Here is a 17628-nt window from a genome sequence, read left to right on the forward strand (position 1 = left end):
ATATAATCGTTTAACAAAATATTTGAAAAAATTGATAATAATTTAAACAAAATACTGTGGTAGGTTTGACCACAAACGCATGTAACCGAAAATGCTAAATAATGTATATCTGACTGCTACTAATGTAGGATCGAGGATTGAGGTTTCACGGTGTGAAGCAATGGGTCAGCGGTCTTACTACTCGAAACTATATTTACTTAACCCTTTCCACTCCAATGTCGAGTGTCACTCGACACTGATTTTGTTCCACTAGCTCCACTGTCGAGTGATACTCGACATGGTGTAATACCTCTTTTTGCGGAAAATTTTAAAACAGGAGGGATTTTTGTTACTAAAATGTTTGAATCACGAATGAATGAAACATATTCTAGAATCGTAAGATACTATAATTCAATTAAATTTTATCGATGCTACATAATAAAACTAGTTGTTATCGCACCGTTATATGTTCGCGTCGTAACTTTAGCGTGGAGCTGGTGGAATAAAAACAAAAACAGCCTTGGAGTGGAAAGGGTTAAACTAAGTCTTACGCCACGTTACGCCCGTTTCGCTTTCGTTTCGCCTTTTCGGTACGACGGTTGCGACCCGACTCTCTTACGCCTGTTTTTCGTCTCGCCTTCGCCGTGCCGCGACCTCGCGACTTGTCAACAGCGGGTTCAACGCACCGGCTTTTTGTTTCCATCTCGGTACTGTTTACCTATTTGGTCATTTCTTACACCTTGTTGTTATCCGCGTGCGCTGAACCCTCGCCTTGAACCGCTCGCACTCGCATTCGCACTCACACGTATATTCACGCTACATCCACACTCGCACTCTTTTCTTCCGCTTCTACACTAATATATGTTAATTTACATAAACTATATTTATGATTTTCAGATTGTAAGAATTAAGATTCTAAATTACCATCATTTATTATACACCCCATTATTGCATGCATATGAATAAATGTGGTTATCACTTCTTCAGTGGGAACAGAAAGGCCCCCTCTTTGTAAGTGATCAAAATATATATTGCCTATAGTTTTACCTTTATCCTCCACAATTAATAAACGACATACATATATTGCAATTTAATTTTTTAGCAACAGAATGGGACCCATACCCGGATATATACATTTTAATGGAATCATCAACAACACAATCGGACAAATATGCAGAATCAAAGATTCCCAAAAAACCAGTTACATCAATGGAAAGATCATGAAGATCGGTACTGTTATCATTCGAAATTTATTTTTGATTTCAGTAAAAGAAAACGAACTTGCCGATTTTGTAAATATACGTTTCAATCTAATATTTTTTTCTGCATGAATTGCTTCAGTATATGATATATGATAATTACAACCAGATAAAAGTCTATAATTTCCAAATCGTTTCCATAATTTTTCGGTTGTAAATTTTCCAGCTAGAAGATATGATATATCAAAATTTTGAAAACTGTATTCTGTAAGTCGTAAAAGAACTGTAGTACTTTGATGCAGAGCTTTGAAAGTATCTAATGTTAAGTGGCCATTTGTCTCTAAATTTTGCCAAGAATTTAACCGTATTAGAAATTTCTTTAAAAATTCACATCTAAAATCATTGACATTCAAAATCGGTTTACAAAATTCGTTTCTTTTCCTGTTACCTTTCACACTACTTGTATTGTTCACGATGTCCCACCAATTGCGAAATATTTCTAAAAACTGAACGGTACCGGTATAATTGAAATCTTTCATACCTGTTATTGTAGATTGATGGAATACATTATCAACGAGAAAAACCTTTCGTCGGTCAAAATTATTTGGATATAGTGAGTTATAGTTCAACTTATAAGCTTTCTTAGCAATTAAATATTTTTCGAAATCGTAAACCGTACGTAAATCATTAAACTTCGCTAATCTTAGTTCGTTTGTATAAATATCGGGAAAAACGAAAGTTTTATCTACATTTTTTAAATTTAACCAATTATTTATTATATTTTTCATTATATGAACAAAGTCGTACAAAAGAAAAATGGTTTTATTAGATTGTGAAGGATTATGAAAACTTACACCATTATTAGGTAATTTATTAAACATATTTCTATTGATTTTATGTTTATCTGTTACAATGCATATATTATCTCGAAACCACATTTTTGAACAAATTCTATAATTTCATAAATAATCGCTATCATTTCATCCCCGGTAATATTGAAAACTTGTAATAATTTAAAAATTTCAGAAAAGTTTCCAAAAGTTGAACTTATCATAAAAGCTAAAATGGTTTTTGCGAATTCATTAGAACTTGAAGCGCAACCTGCAAGTTTATTTGATTTATACTGTAATGTTGAACTAATATAAATTTCATCAATTAATAAAATCACTACTTTTTCTCTAGTTGTTAAATTTGATATGTTAATAAGATAATGTTTGTTTTTTATATCATTATCAGGTGTAATAGACATATTGGATGAAAGATATTGTAAATACCGTTTATGGGGTAAAATAAAAAAACTTCTTAATAAATTGTATGCAGTCGACGATTGACTATAAAACGAGAAGGCCATAATAATGGTGCACGAGCTATATCTATTTTTTTAATTTTTTATTTACCTTATTTGATCTGTTGTTATTTCAAGATTTTTGATGTAAGCGAATTCAATTGATTCTGCAATGATATATGCCTTATTGACTTCTTCTAGAGACTTCTCAAGTTGTTTTTCAATAAGACATATATCAGTGTTAGAATCTGCATCATGTAATACTTTATATCTATTTAATAAATTCTCAAGCTGAGACCACCTAGACGATTTTTTGTCAATAGGTAGGGCGAACTGTCGCTCAAGGGGACCTGACGTCTCCCAGACGCTCATGTAATTTTAAAGGTTACCCTGTCGCTTTTCCCTGTATATTAGAGAAGAAACAAAATTCACAACACAAAACACAAATCAGTCGAACCACGATGCTTTACTTGCCAGACTCAGACTTGATTGAGATGCTGTACTAGAGGACGGACCACACTAGAACCTTTGAGGCGTTGTTATCGAAGAACGATTCGCTGATGTCAAAGTAGAATGTGAATGACAAGAGAATGGCAATTTTCGTCTGGGTGGAATGATGTCTTTTGTTGTTTTCGCAGCTCCTTATATATCCTCGATTTGAGGTTAGAACTTGCGCAATAGTTCGCAATTAATGTCGGGCTTATTCTAATTGCGTACACTTCTATGTTAAAAACAAAGAAATACATTAAAATTTGTCTATTAAATTAAAATATAATATAATATATAACATAACATAAATAGTATGGGAATATTTACAGATGTTACCATTACTGATATACAGGAAGATAAATAATCAAATAATGATAATAGAAAAAGATGAGAACATATATGGAGGTAAGAATCAAAACAGAATGAGGTTAGCAAGAAATAGCAACAAAGACGTAGAAACGGAGGAGCACAATAAAGAGATGGTGGAGCCACAGGGCTGTTACACTAATCTAATAATCTTGTGTTGATAACCTTGAATGTACTTCTAAATCAATTTCTCTATTTATATTCAATGCGTCACAAAGAAACTCACTTACGGTATCGAATACTCGTAGATAAAAAAAGTCAATTTTTCGTCGAAAAGTTTGACTTTAGAACATGTGTCGATTAAACGTTTTTTACTCTTCTCGGTGAGTTCTATAAGTCTCGAAAGTCTTGAACCCTTTTTTTAACACCCTTTACACACGGTATGTTCGAACATACATCATGTAAATAGCAGTACAGGTAAATGCAGAAAGACATTATTCATGTTAATTTAATTAAGAGTAATTAATATATTTTATGTAAATACAATGAAACAAATAAATTTAATTTTCTCCGCTGAAATTGGTCATATAATTAAGTAAATAGATCAGATAATTTATTTAATTTCGGTAAATTTGTCATTATGGCATAACTGAAAAGCCATTCAACAATTGCAGAAGATTACAGGTGGGTGTTGTACTTTATAAATAATTTTTTAGTATTTGAATATTTATTTAACATTTGGAATTTCTGACAATTGTTACTTAGAAACTGTAGTACTTGAAGATCTATTACAAGTTTATTGCTGCTAATGTATGCGCCGAAGCTAAAAAAATTACAAGCAGCCATTGACGAACTACTTGTTTCTTGTCCCTTGTCACCGAATGTACATTCGGAAGTATTTCCAGCAGCTGTAGCTTTCGTAAATAACCACATTATTTTAAGAGTACTTTGATTTTCTGTGGACACCCGAGTTAGCCACTGTTTTTAAATTATGGGTAAAAAAGCATTGCTATAGCCGCATTTAATGGTTCAGGGACTGACAAATTGTACAGCGTGTAAGAAAATTAATGGTCGTGGCTTTCAGAAGTAAATCTATATCTCTGGATCGGTGGACGTTTACAAAAAATCCTTCCGCAAAATTATTCATAACATTGAAAATTAATATTAATTTTTTTTATTACATAATCGTATCCAAACCGTTTAGTCAGGAAAATTTGTTAAAGATTTGGCATCGTTTTGTGGTGCTTACCACTATTGTGGTACGCAGCAACGTCTATCCTGATTGTGAAGCCAATCGTCGAAATGAACCTTGCAGTCGGTCACGATCAGTCATTATACAAATGTCTTACATTCTCCTTATTAGAGCCTTCAATGACCTGATCTCCAATCTTGCCTCTACTTATAGCTTCCCGTAGAGTTCAAACGGAATGAAGCGCCACGAAAGCATCTCTCTCAATTGTAATTTTCAGGTAGATGTTCTTCAGCTCTTTGGCCCTTCCATACCACGGAAACGGCACGTTCCCCAATTCCTTCGTGAAAAGCCCCTAGTCCCATACAGTTGAATGTGCCTGCCTGGATCCGGCAATTGCATGACTTGAGGACTGGGAGGCCTACGTGACTTTTCAGTCCAGCGGTACAGCCCTGAAATAGAGCACAACGATACTCAGCAGAGGACCTTTTTGAATTATGTAGAGGCCTGCTCAAAATTTCCGCGATTAAAAATCGAGGGCACCCATCAAGGGTGCCACAAGATATGGAAAGACCCACGGCTTGCTTATTTTTGGCTTACCCGCCGCGGTCTCGTCAACACCTCTGCTCCAGCTGTTAACAAGAGTTCCACACTGTCCCTCCTCCTCCTCCTCCACTTCATTACACTCTTCTGAGCAGGCTCCTGCTCAGGAGCCTTCTTTCCTTCAGTCTCAGAAGGAAGCAGTGGTGGAGGAGGAGAAGGAGGAGGTGGTGGTGAAGTAGATGCTTCAGAAGACGAAGCGGGTTCAGTACTATCGGGTGGTACCTCCAAGAATTGCCGAACATCCCAGACTACCTTCGCCCGATTGTTCATGAAGAATAAGCGCAGGTACCTTCTCGTATGGTAGACCACGGGATACTTATAGGCCTGCTCGCACGCCATAGAAATTTGACTCATGGTTAGGTTTCTGCCATATTCGAGTACAGAAAGGTACGGCAGTATAGCCTGACACAGTCTGTCGTATAAGACAGGTTTGTTTAAAAAGTTCTTTCTTATCTGAAGTATTCTTAGCCAGGGTGCAATGCCGTAATGCTCAGTATTCTATAAGTCGTATTCTTCTTCTGTTAGCTCACTACCTACGAACTGAAACGGCCGGAGTGAAAGGAGAATCGTCCACTCGCATCACTGAAATATAACAGCGACAGCCCGACTTAAGACGTATTGACATTATTGGCTACGCCGTCTCCTAACACGTAACCGGCTATTCTAATAATATCAGCAGCTCTTATATCGCTTTTATTTGTCAGTGACGCGAGTGGTCCATTCATCCCTTCCAACCACTACTAATAGAAACCAACATGACGTCATTGTAACCTATCAAGCAAGCTAAAAGCATTAAGTTTTATAAACACATAATTTTTTAATAGATGAATTTCTACAGTTAGGAGTAATATTTTTAAATTCTACACGTCGAATGCTATTAGAAAACAAAAAAGGTCCAATAATTCTGAGTACCCCGAAGTAGTGTTTACTTCTGATTACTCTTAAATGGAAAATGGAGTTCTTAAGAATGCTGTCTTAAGTTTTAACTAGGGTAGTTATTTAGTGGGGAACAAGTGATCAAAGTCCCTAGATTACTAGATGTGTAATTTGATTTTGTATGAATTTCTACTGTAAAATGAGAAGTATGGTAATACGTAAGTTGTTTTACACAAAACGGTCACAAAGTCCTTGTGAAAGAGATTCTTAATGACTAAGAAAACGTTAATAGATAGTTGATCATCTAACACCAACATGGCATTTCAAAAGTTATTACCTATTACTGTTATTACACGTGCATGTAGATACTACTAACAGTATTAAACTTCCTTGTAACCACTATTCAGTGTGTACTGATTTCTGAATGCGTTAACAATATTCCCCTATTCTGAAAAACAGCGTAAATATTTTAAATATAAGAAACATCAAGGAAAACACATATCACATTTCGAGTAACAATTTTCAATTTGATACCCTGGCGCTACGAAATCGCGTCTCGAGCATGTTCAACATCAACCATGAATTCTCATACGATACACAAACAAATTGCATTCCGTGTCCTCTCCCTGGCGTGTAACAAAGAGCTTCCGCTGATTTTTTCAGGAACGGCTTCTATTGAGCGTACTGCCGAGGCACGTAGCCATGGAGATGAAAGCCGACATCGCTGGCAAGCCAAAGGATACCATGTTTCATAAAATTTACATTCAAAGGCACGAGAATGTTAGGTAAGCATTGCGTAAAAAATGTTAATGGTACGTCGTCCATGCATGCTTAACTTTCTGATCAAAAAACAGATTCGCGGGTGATAACTTAAAAGAATCAATACTTGAACTACTAACATTATAAAAATTCTAATTACATGAAATTGTGTTCCTCAAGGAAGCATTTAACTCTTCTTTACCGAGTGATTTCAAAGTAATTTGCTATTATAGACTAAAATTGGACACTTCATAATTTACAGCATCGCCATGTTTTGTAGATGCAATTTAAGTTATGTACAAGGAAAACTAATTTCGACAAGGCTTCATCTCGAATGTAGTTAAAGATAGAAAAAATTCTGTGAAGGAAAAGATTGGGTAATCATATAGAAGAGAGCACACCCTGCAGATTTCGATGACTTTAAGATACATATTATACATATTTGATAATCTGAGTAATTTTTATTTGTGCTTATAATTGACGCTCAGCTTTGCTTTCGAAGGTATACCCAAAAGAAATTTTAATATCATGCATTTAATAATAGGTATGTACTCTCTTGAAATGTAGGTTAAGTTTGGACTAAATTTGGGTTAGATTTAAATTTTGAGCTACATTTGAGTTTTTGACACCTACTGCACTGTACTGTACTGTAAAACAACTGACTCTAATGAGTTTTCGTTAATCTCAGCACTATTTTCTGCAGAGAATACATATATGTCCTTATCTAAAGGTCGAGAATGTGCAACTATATTTATACGTCAGAGTAACATGTGCCCTTCTCGCACGGTAAAGTAACAGGCGTCTGCCACTCGCGACTCGTTAAATCATATGATACACGCTAACGAATGCTACTTAACACGGTGACTTAATTGTAAATGAACTAGAGAACCCTACTCGAAAAATACAAACTTGTAAACTATTTTACAGCATCCTGTTCGCGGACATATGTGGATTTACCTCGCTGTCGGATCAATGCACAGCCGAAGAAGTTGTTAGGCTGCTAAATAAATTGTTCGCATGGTAAGCAAAAGAAAATAATACGCTAAACGTTTACTACTCTTAAAATTAAACTAAGTGGTTTCTTTTAATTTCATGCTCTACGAACTCTTTTAGGTTCCACACGCGTTCCAGTTAATTCAAGCAAAGAATGGTGCATTACTGGCCAAAAGTTTGAAATCATTCTTTGTAATAAGGAAGACGGAGATTCTGAAAATTATACAATATTATTGAAAGTATTAACTTCAACTAAAAAATACTTTTTTAAGTTACGTATGTTTGGTAACTATTAGCAAGTGATTCCAACCTTCTGACCTGTAATGCATATAAATTACTATTAGTTACTCAAAATTATATTCTAAAACTTTAAATTACCTGTTATTGTTTTGCTTTTCAGAAAGTTTAAGGTTTTTCAACTTTCGCTAAGTTTGATCATGTAACAAAGCCTGTTCCAATATTTGGAACACAATTGGTATCACAAGCGTGCTTCATTACGCGTCTGAAAATACGATGTTATAAGACTAGAGGTTAATTAATAGGAGAATAATTTCATAGAGTATTACAAGTTGAATTTGTTATATTATGATGTTTATTAAATACTCCTTCATTGAATTGAGACTAACACTGACTGGAAAAAATTAGAGACTGTTGTGCCTGTGCTTTAGAGGCATTGTAAATCACGTAGTAATACACTTTTGTTAACTATAGCTTCAGGATTATTATTAATCGATATAGTGTAATTAAAATCTGAGTTTATTTCATAGTGCAAATTTGTGCGTCAAACAGTTATGTTTTATGTAAAATCGACTTTCATTTTTATTAAAACTGGTTAACGAAAGACGCAAGACAGATATAAAGAAAATTTGTATTTCATTATACAAGGTATTATCAAATGTGTGGGACATTTTTGAAGGGCAGATTTCAGATACGAACCCAATGAAAAAGGTCCATATGCACATATATCCGAATACGCTTAGATTTTTTGTTATACGCTATTTTATGTTGCGTACTGTGAATGCCTTCTTTCAAATTCTATTACGCTCGAAAATATTCCAGCCTTTTAACAGCGTGGAACACAGTTTTGGATTTTAAACGGATATCACACCGTACACAAAATAATTCACGTCCAGAACTAAATATTTCACATGTTTGGAAACACTTTGTATCTTTATCCGCCAATATTACAATACTATAACGAACCGTGCATCGTACTACATAAAACGTTCATAGATAGAGCGACTTGCCTGTGAACAGGGAGTACGATTCGTGTGGCGTGCGGTTAAGAAATAAGTTTCATAGACTGTTTAGACTCGCTGAACTCAGGGATCTAATAGGGTCCGGATTAGGTGGTTAAGATAGGGGTTTCAAAAAAAATTGTACAATTGGTTCAAGTTTAAGTCGGCCCTTAAAAGGGCTTAACTACGACTTCTATTGAATGTTTTTGAATTCTGGGACGGGGGTCTCCTGGTCCTTGCGGGCGTCTGAGCTGCTGCCGGTGGAGTGGGGGCCCTCTGGTCCTTACGACGCCGGTCAGCGACGCTGGCGCCTGAAAAAGAAAATAGCGGTGGAACCGCACAGGTAAGCGAGCGTATTGCTTTCACGCTATACCGAGTTTTCCCGACTCCATGCTTCGACAACGAGCCTCTGTGGAGGGGAGAGCAGTACCTTGACGTAACGTTAAGGTAGTGCCGTGGACTGTATTACCGACGATTCTTCGCACTGAAGAAAGCGTCGGTCGGCAAGTGTACAGAGAAGAGGGATCCTCCTTTTCTCTGTTTAACGTGCCTTCCAGGAAGGCTTGCCTCGTACGAATCACGGTTATAAGCCGAGATTCGCGAGCTTTCGACACATTATCATTAGCACTGGCTAGGCTTGGTGGCTGATAAAGGCCAGAAGTTCTAGCACTCACCGTTCACCACGACGTGTGCATCTATTCGTCACACGCGGGCTGCTGCTAAATGGGTGGTAGAACGCGGGTAACGCAAAGGTGTCGCACTTACGTTAACCCTCTCTGTTTTATTGCCAATTATCAAGGCTCAACCAAGAAGTGGTGTCTGGTTGCTCCTCGGACGAATAGCAACCTCAGGGAATCGGGGTAACCGCCGATTCCAAGAGTACAGTTACTCGCCTGCAATAAATCTACACTAAACAATCAATGCTCTATCGCACGTATGTTACGTGATTATCGAATTGAGCAATAGCACTAGTAGCAGTGAGACAGATACAGCAAAGAAGGCGTCACGAGCCAAGGAACTTGGTGCCCAAATTTCCTGACTCAGCGTACTCTTCTATAGTTGCTGTAAACTTGCTACCTTTCGAGCGATCGGTGCAAGACGGCCTCGGTCCTTCTATAGATGACACCGGCTCTTTTAGGTCTCTGACAAACTTTAATTTTTTCTCAAAAAATGATTCTAGTGGTCTAGATAGACTCTTTTGGTTCGGAAGTATGTACCTATGCACGCATTCGTCTTCTATAGACATACATAAGCCGTCGCAATAGTTAAAGATTCTGGTTACAATCTTTCGGTCAGGTTACAATCTTTAGCTTGTTTACTCAAAGGGTAAATTGTTCGTTCGCGCATTACGTCGGCTCGGTCGGACATTCTCTCGTACGTGAACCAGCGGTGATGACGGGGAATAGGAAGTAGATCTCTGCAAGTTCGTCGCCTCTTCGCTTATCGGAACGCGTCGTCTTCTCGTGCGTTCGTTCCTCTGATAGCAGCGTCCACTTGCCTCCTAGGTCCACCAGTCTTTGTGGCTTCGGTCCTCGGATTTGATGACCTCACAGATGGCTTGGTGTTCAGTTTTTTGATTGTCTTTTGCTATTTCACCCGTTCACTCTCGCGTCGGAATTACCTGGCATTCGGCTCGCCGGCTCGACGTCGTTGAACGTCTCCTCGAAGTTCATCCTACTTTCGTCGAATACTACGTCAGTAGCGACGGTTGCCCCGCTTGCCTGATGTTGCCTACGGCGTGATGCCCTGCTAGCGTCGGTCCTCAACTCCGTGGTCCTCTGATGTAGCGGTCTTTAGAAGACCCTGGGCAGCGCAATATCCCACCGCTACCACCAAAATTATTGTGCCCCGCGTGGTGGATTCGCAGGACGAGGGACGGGATATGACCTTTGGGTCCGTGAGCAGTTAAAGGATTAGAATCCACCGGGTAATTTTAACAAAACTCCATTTATTGAGTAAAGAGCTGAACAGTTCAGGAGGTTACAGTGGTCGCATTGACCTGTTCTCGGTCGTGGTTTACCTCGAACTCCTCGATTTCCAACTCTCTCGAGTTCTGTTCGGCGTTTGTTGGTGAAGTCGCACATTACCATGTATGGTTCTGTTAGCAATAACGTTAAGATGTCAATGCTGAGTTACCGGAACGTGCTTAGCGGAACGCGTGCCATTCCAAAGCGTTTTCGGGTGACGCAACTATGTTACCCGGATGGGCGTTGTCTGGCACAACAATATTATAAAAGATGTGAAACTGAGTGCGTATATTTTTAAATTCTACAATACGTGTAATAAAAAAAGTATATAAAATTAATAGTTGAAGGCAATTGTAATGAACTAAATATACAAAAGGAGCATATTAGACGGAGAAAAGAAACATATATGGCATAGGAAGTGGTGGATTACCTTAGGGCTTAGGGCAATGACGTAGGCGTAGGAAGAGCCGTTACACTACGTGCCTCTATTGTAAAGAAAGTTCAAACACAACGGACAACGTATGAAATAGTGACTTAACACGTTGAGTGTGACGTCAGTCCCTCGGGACTGACAGTGAACTTTCTGTTCAGGCGGCGTCGGTCCCTGGGGACTGACAGTACACTTTTCGTTCAGGTGGCATCACTCCCCGAGGGCTGACAGTGAACTTTTCGTTTGGGTGAAAAAATTAATGTTATAATTTTAATGGAGTTTATTAAAACATTTTGGTGTGGATGAGATTTGCATATATTACAATAAGTAACGACCTTTTTTGTTAGTTTTCTCGCTAACCTGACCCCGAATATTTTAGTATTTGTGCTATAACATTCAACACAATATTTTCGAACTTTATACCCCTTTCCTTCTTTCTTTTTAAATTTGTGAATTGTTCTGTCTGTATCGGCTCTGGTTGGAGTTGCCTCGTGTGAATGCTGTGTGAGCGCATTTACCAATTGTTTCCGGAATGTTGTAATTGATTTTTTTTCTTCCCATTACATCTTCTGTTCATACTCTCTATCCCAAAAACCTCTTGAGCGCTCGGCATCAAGTGCTCGCTTGTTGCCGCCTGAACGGAAAGAATAGTAAAATCGACGCCGCGCTTAACGTGTTAAAGAAATGGTTAGAAAGGGAAGCTGGTAAGTGAAGGGCCTCACCAAAGGGCAGCACTAATATAGTGTTATGATGAAATAAAATTAGCAATAAGTGTAATAGTACATACTGATTTATTAAATTGAATTTGTTAATGTTTAACTTACAGAATACTAGACTACTGTTTAGTACTATAAAGCAAATTTTGATAATTGTGTTTAACTCCATTGACCAGTTACAAAACTACATACAGAACACTGGAAAAGTCCAATTACATATTGCAGGGGGGAATTCTGTATTTATTTAAAAATTTGGTAGGGTTATATTATGAAGTAACAAAAGTTTCAATCTAGAAGGTTCATTTGTTCCTGCAACACCGAATTCAAAAAAGTATTATTAACATTAAATACTTATAGAAGGTGGAAATTATAAAGCGTTACAGATCAGTATATCCAAAAATATTGATTATACGTAAAAATGTTTCAGATGAAAGTTGTTCAGCATCGAGGGAAATATCATGTAGTGGGACTTTTATTTTTCCCGCGTAAAGGTGAGGTGAAGGTCAAAACCATTTTTTCAACTGGAACCAAACTTTTATTTTTTTGGTAGTATTGTAGCTTATTTTAAGACGAATTTGAAAACTGTCTACAGAAGGTTATTCAAATCAAACTTGCAGGGAAAAGTGTTTAAAATGGTTACATTGTACTTCAATGCACTTAACAATACTTTGTTCAATTTATTTCCGAAAAATAACTTGATTTTTGCTTTACAAGTTTATTGTGTATTCATTTCATTCACACGTTTCGTGCCTTCGAACATTCATTCTAAAACAATAACATGTGTTCAATATCAGCAATACTAAGGACACAATTAAAGTCATTATCAATGAAATGAAAACAAACGTATTTGTGTATTATTGTACAAATAAAACGCAATTAAGTTAAATTATCAATACCTTTTCGGTATTTCCCTACAAGTTTGACCTTGAATTCTGTAGATAGTTTTCAAATTCATCCTAAAAGAAGCGACAATACTAGCAAAAAATAAAGATATGGTTAAATTTGAAAAAATGGTCATGACCTTCATCTCACCTTTGCGCATCCACGAGAAAAAATAAAAGTCCCATCACATAATATTCCCCTTGATGCTGAACAACTTTCATCTGAAACGTTTTTGCGTATAATCAATATTCTTGGAGATATTTGTCTGTAACGCTTTATAATTTCCAGCCTGTATATGCCTATACAGGCATATACAGGCCTATCTAAATTAAAAAAAGGAACACATACAAACTAAGTATCATTCGTTTTTCTAGTATTTTTTCAAACATTGGTCTTCTATATTCGATATAAATAACAATTCCATTACCGTTTGTTTTTAGTTGAAAAAATAGAAACCATCTAGCTGTAAACTTTTGCACGCTATTGTACGTATGTAGATAGTGCTATAGTTTAATGGAAAACTTGGAATTCATATTACGTAAAAATAGCTAGTTTCTTTTTAATATTATAGCTAGATGATTGCTTGTCAGATAAGATTACCTACGCCACATTACAGTTTTGAGTTGTGAATTTTCTTAAAATATAAATTTAATCAACAAAACTAAACATTAACGCGGTAGTTTGCTATTATTACAGGATGTTTTAACAAAATACTTCTTTTGCAATTTTCTAGGTTTGACACACTTGCCGCTGAACACCATTGCCTGAGAATCAAATTGCTCGGAGACTGCTATTATTGCGTTTCTGGACTTCCGGAACCTAGGCCAGATCACGCGCGCTGTTGCGTGGAAATGGGTTTGGACATGATTAGCGCAATCACGTGAGTTTCTGTCGCAATGATTTTTCGTTACACCCAGCTCTCTCAAATAAACGACCTTACGGCCTTATCCTTCCTATTACTATCCATTACACTTCTCCCCATAAAGTAGCGAAAGTAGTATAAAAAAAGAAAAATAAAAAAAATATTGGTTGCACCAAATCGAAGAAATCATAATGTGGAATTTAATCAGGACTTGGACTTTGAATAAAAAGAGATAATCTTTATACGAGGTTATCGTTTTATAATAAATTATGTCAAATAAATTTACGTACTAATAACAATGGTATTATATGATGTTAATAAATATCAATGAAGATTTAATAAGAATGAAAACAGATACACATAAATATACAGAACGTTCTAGACACAGTGGTCAAAAATACCAATATATCTTTTTTCATAAAGTAGAAAATTCCAAATAAAATCTGTTGATATCGGACTTGCCTTTGGAATGTGATAGGACTGCAATGTAACTACAGAGGAGTTCCCCGTAAAAAGGGTGGAGTCATATTTTTATCTAAACGAACATTTTCTTATTGGTAGATTGAAACTAACCACGTGTAAAAAAACTTTATTCTGCATTTAAGTCAATTTACAAAAAGAATTCTCATTGTAACAACATTTAACAACATTCACTGTTCTTGTAAGAAGATTTATGTTAACTAAGCGTATAGCTATGTTCGGAACAGTATTGCGATAGGCTGAGACAAAAGTAAAAGAGTAGGGGTATCGCCTACCATTTGAATGCATTGCCTGCGGTACCCCCATTTTTTTACTATTACCCCAGCATATCGCACTATTGATACGGGACAACAGAAAAAAAATTGCTCAGAAATGAAAAAGAATCAGAGCGGTATTAAGTGGTAATTTAATTTCTATTTTATGTACATACATAAAAACAAGCATGTAGGAACGCGTTCTCTCAGTGAACGCAGTCGTTTCACGCAGATGGCTTCCATTGCCCCGACTGACTTTTCCACTGAGATTGGTGAAGGATTCAAGAGCCTAAAAGGACACGCCTTGCTTCTTTCTACTCTGTATCCAACCTAGTGTCCAAATGAAACAAATGTTTCTATCTATTAAGAAACAATATTTATTGAGATATCAATGTATAAGAATCCACAGCTTATTTGATTATAAAGAAACAGCAACGGTAGAACTGTTTCCTGGATTTCCTACAAAATGTTCGATGCGACCAGGTAGTTTATGACACGGGAAATCTAGGGTCGTTTATGGTATTGCAACGCAGTAAGAATACTGACTAGTACCAGTACGTTTTCGGTCGCAAGAGACGATATTCAAGAAGATTTTTATTTGCTAACAGAGCCGCATTAATACTTTCGGAGGAAACTAAAATCTAAAAGAATATCGTTTGCTTGCTCAAAATTTCTTTCACACCGTTTATGCGCTAACACTTGAAGAAGTGACTTTCTTTAGAAATGGTAGGACCTCCAAGGGCCCAACAAGGGGTTCATGGGTAGGGATGTGCTCGGGAGTGACAGAGCCAATAACTAATGAGCGTAGGCGTGAACTGCGCAAAGGGTACGAAAACTCGTCAACCGACAACTGCGTTCTCCCAGTGAACGAAGTATAGCATTTCATATGTTAGTATTAGAGGTACCCATTTCACGCGTATTTTCAGTACGCGTGAAATTAAAACATTCGTCTTTGAATTTGTCTAGTGTTTAGTACATGGGTACACGATTATCGAAGTACACGAACTGTACTACACGAGTACTCGGAACCGGAACTACATTGAGGAGCAAAACTGAACCAATCATACTAATTTTCAGGAAAAATATTTTTTATTAGTCAAATAAATCATAACAAAAACATCAATAATAATAGTTTCGTTATAGTTTAAGGAACTTATATTATTTTGCAACATTTATAATCTATTAATTGTTGGCTGCCATAATGAAAATCTGTAGAATCAGATTTGCAACACAATTTTTTGTACTTAAAACTTGTAAATTTTCTAATACCTTAATATTTTATCCATCACCTTTTTGCTTTTAAAACAGCTTCAATGCGTTTTGGCATACTTTCAACTAATCTAACACAAAAATCTTGGGGAATCTGCATCCACCGTTCTTGAATACGAGTATGTAATTCGATCAATGAAGTTGGCGAAGTATCGCAAACGTTATGAATTCGCGTTTTTAATAATCTCCATAGATTTTCCATGGGGTTGAGATCGGGACTTTGTGCGGTTCAGTCTAAAATAGAAAATCTCTGGGTAGCCAACCAATTTGTAATGCTTTTTGCCGCATGTTTAGGATTTCGATCATGTTGAAAAAGATTTCCCCTTCGGCAAACGGCATAATACGTAAACATTTTGGCAAATGTTCCTTTAAAATGTCTTTATGCATATATTGGTTCATAATTCTATCAATTTTGTGCAATGGACGTTTGCTTAACATGGCATAGACGGAGAGATTCTTCTTTGCGGATCCATGCCTAAGAACGTCGGTCAGATAATACTCTATTAATTTTTGTTTCCCCACACCACATTTACAATCGGAAACCGATCATTCTTTATATTTCCTAGCGAAAGCTAATCGAGTTTTAACATTTCTTTTTTACAGCATTGATTTGCTCCCTTTTTTTTACAGACATTAAAATTAACTTTTTTAAGTGCTGTTCTGATTGCCTACTTATTTACTTTGATCCCTGCATCTCTTCGTAACACTCTAGCAGTTATAGTTGCCGATTCTGCCTCACGGCATGTAATGTAACGAACAATTCTTTGTTCATCTTGACATGTTAGAGTTCTCAGTCATCCTCTAGTTGAAATTAAACTGTCTTTACAATGTTTTTTTACACAATCGTTCAACAGTAGACTGACTTAGACTACACACATTTAAAATTTTACGATGCGATACGTAGCATTGGTTTCACTGTAATAAATATTTCGTATAACTTTTACATAGTTTGAATAACTTTGCCAAGTTAATTGTAAGTCAGATAAAGTAAATAGGTAACTATTGTAAAACAACATTTTACTGACAAATACTAAGTGATTTTAATTTGCTTTGTGACCCGTTCGGTCTTGTGCAAAATTGATTCTATGAATTTTTATTATTGTAGGCAAAAATTAAGATTGTAAATGTAGCAAAATAATATAAGTTCCCTAAACTATAACGCAACTATTGCTAATATTGTTTTTTTTTATTGTGACCTATTTGATTAATAAAAAATATTTTTCCTGAAAATTTGTATAATTGGTTCAGTTTTGCTCCTCGCTGTATGTATACGGGTAGGTATAGGTGTATCGAATTTTGAAATACATGGGTACACGTATATTGCGATATTCATTACTAAATATATATTAACATTTTGATATTCCATTTTACGTAATTATTAATGTATGACAAAATATGTAATCGAATATTTAAGCTCATTTACTCGATGTTCATTTTACGCCAAATTGATCAATTTTTCCCCTGATATTTCAAATTTAGTTGAAACTGGAATATTCGTATAAAAGAAGAAAAGAACTCTGAATGTAACGATTTTTGTCCGTCTTCGTGTAGAATGGGTTATACTTGGAAATTTTTATGTCGGAAACTGTTTAGCGTATTTATGTACTTCAAGTTTTATTTGAATTGAGAACGATTGATCTTCTTAAATAAATTTTTATGTGGTTGGAAAATTATTTTTACAACGTTGGAAATTATGCAGAAATTATTATTTTCGAAATTGGGCCTCCTGATCGCGTTTTTAAAGATTTGGAAAAAATAGTACCATATTTATTGAAATGTTTTCCATAAAAGAATTAAGGATGGTTCATATAGGATGACATAGATAGGACCTTGCTCAATGACGGGGTTAAGA

General features: G+C 36.2%; 2 protein-coding genes across 2 annotated transcripts in view; one reads left to right on the forward strand and one right to left on the reverse strand.

Annotated features, from left to right (window-relative positions):
• Nucleotides 1–17628, forward strand: part of LOC143180604 (adenylate cyclase type 6) — a 393507-nt gene that overhangs the window by 324292 nt on the left and 51587 nt on the right. Inside the window, exons 9-11 of the mRNA XM_076380460.1 lie at nucleotides 6590–6711; nucleotides 7613–7705; nucleotides 13645–13791. Coding sequence (XP_076236575.1) covers nucleotides 6590–6711; nucleotides 7613–7705; nucleotides 13645–13791 — 362 coding nt within the window. The remainder of the gene's footprint in view (nucleotides 1–6589; nucleotides 6712–7612; nucleotides 7706–13644; nucleotides 13792–17628) is intronic.
• On the reverse strand, nucleotides 4522–5404 carry LOC143181021 (uncharacterized). Its single transcript, XM_076381198.1, has 2 exons — nucleotides 5048–5404; nucleotides 4522–4899 (listed from the first exon to the last, which is right to left on the reverse strand). Exons 1-2 carry the CDS (start codon nucleotides 5402–5404, stop codon nucleotides 4711–4713), a joined length of 546 nt encoding a protein of 181 aa, XP_076237313.1. The 3' UTR covers nucleotides 4522–4710.

This window comes from Calliopsis andreniformis, chromosome 6 (assembly GCF_051401765.1).
Source record: "Calliopsis andreniformis isolate RMS-2024a chromosome 6, iyCalAndr_principal, whole genome shotgun sequence".
Classification (NCBI taxonomy): Eukaryota; Metazoa; Arthropoda; class Insecta; order Hymenoptera; family Andrenidae; genus Calliopsis; species Calliopsis andreniformis.